Here is a 741-nt window from a genome sequence, read left to right on the forward strand (position 1 = left end):
CCCCCCCCCCACCACCACTGGCATCCAGCCACATGTGCAGCGAGCTGTGTCGGTGCTCAGGGCCGGCTGTATTTCCAGCTGCCAATTGCCACGTCTCCAAGCATAGGGGTACATGAGGGGGGGGAGGCGAGCATGGGGAAGGGGACAGGGGAGGGTGGCCTTGGCACCCCCCCCAGCATAGGGGGAGCATGACAGTGATGCCAGCAGCTCGTTCCCAGTCGGGGTTTGCCATCCGTGCCGTGGGAAGCACCTCCTGGGCTTGTCTTGTTTTCCATGGGCTGCTCGGCTGTTAGCCGCTGTGGAGAGGGCAGGATCAGGCCCCCAGTTCCTCATCCTCCCCCCTCCCGCCTGGTGGGGTCCCACACCAGCCTCCCACTCCTCACCTGGGGCTCTTCAGGGAGGACGTGTACTGCTCCAGGATCTTCTGCACCGACCGCTGGATCTCCTCTGCGCTGATTTTACCTGGTGAGATGGAGCCTGAGCTGGGCTGGGTGCTTGGGTGGGGGAGGACACTGTGACCCTCCCCACCCCCAAGGGTGACAGAGGGGCTGGTCCCACTGCAAGCCACCCCTCCAGGACTCACCTGTGTTCCCAAGGAAGCCTGGGTTCCTCAGAACATCTGCATAGGTGTTGGTGAAAGGTCCCAGCCTCCCGCTCCCCCCTGGCACTCGTGAGCCTGGGATGTCAAAGAAGGCATCTATCTGTGGAGGAGGGGGGCTGGGGGTCAGCTTGGGGGGATGG

General features: G+C 64.0%; 1 protein-coding gene across 1 annotated transcript in view; it reads right to left on the bottom strand.

The window, feature by feature from the left end:
• Nucleotides 1–741, bottom strand: part of PLVAP (plasmalemma vesicle associated protein) — a 10,967-nt gene that overhangs the window by 350 nt on the left and 9,876 nt on the right. Inside the window, exons 4-5 of the mRNA XM_009995073.1 lie at nt 584–701; nt 384–462 (exon numbers count right to left, since the gene is read on the bottom strand). Coding sequence (XP_009993375.1) covers nt 384–462; nt 584–701 — 197 coding nt within the window. The remainder of the gene's footprint in view (nt 1–383; nt 463–583; nt 702–741) is intronic.

Source organism: Chaetura pelagica, unplaced genomic scaffold (assembly GCF_000747805.2).
Source record: "Chaetura pelagica isolate M959 unplaced genomic scaffold, ChaPel_1.0 scaffold463, whole genome shotgun sequence".
NCBI classification, from domain to species: Eukaryota; Metazoa; Chordata; class Aves; order Apodiformes; family Apodidae; genus Chaetura; species Chaetura pelagica.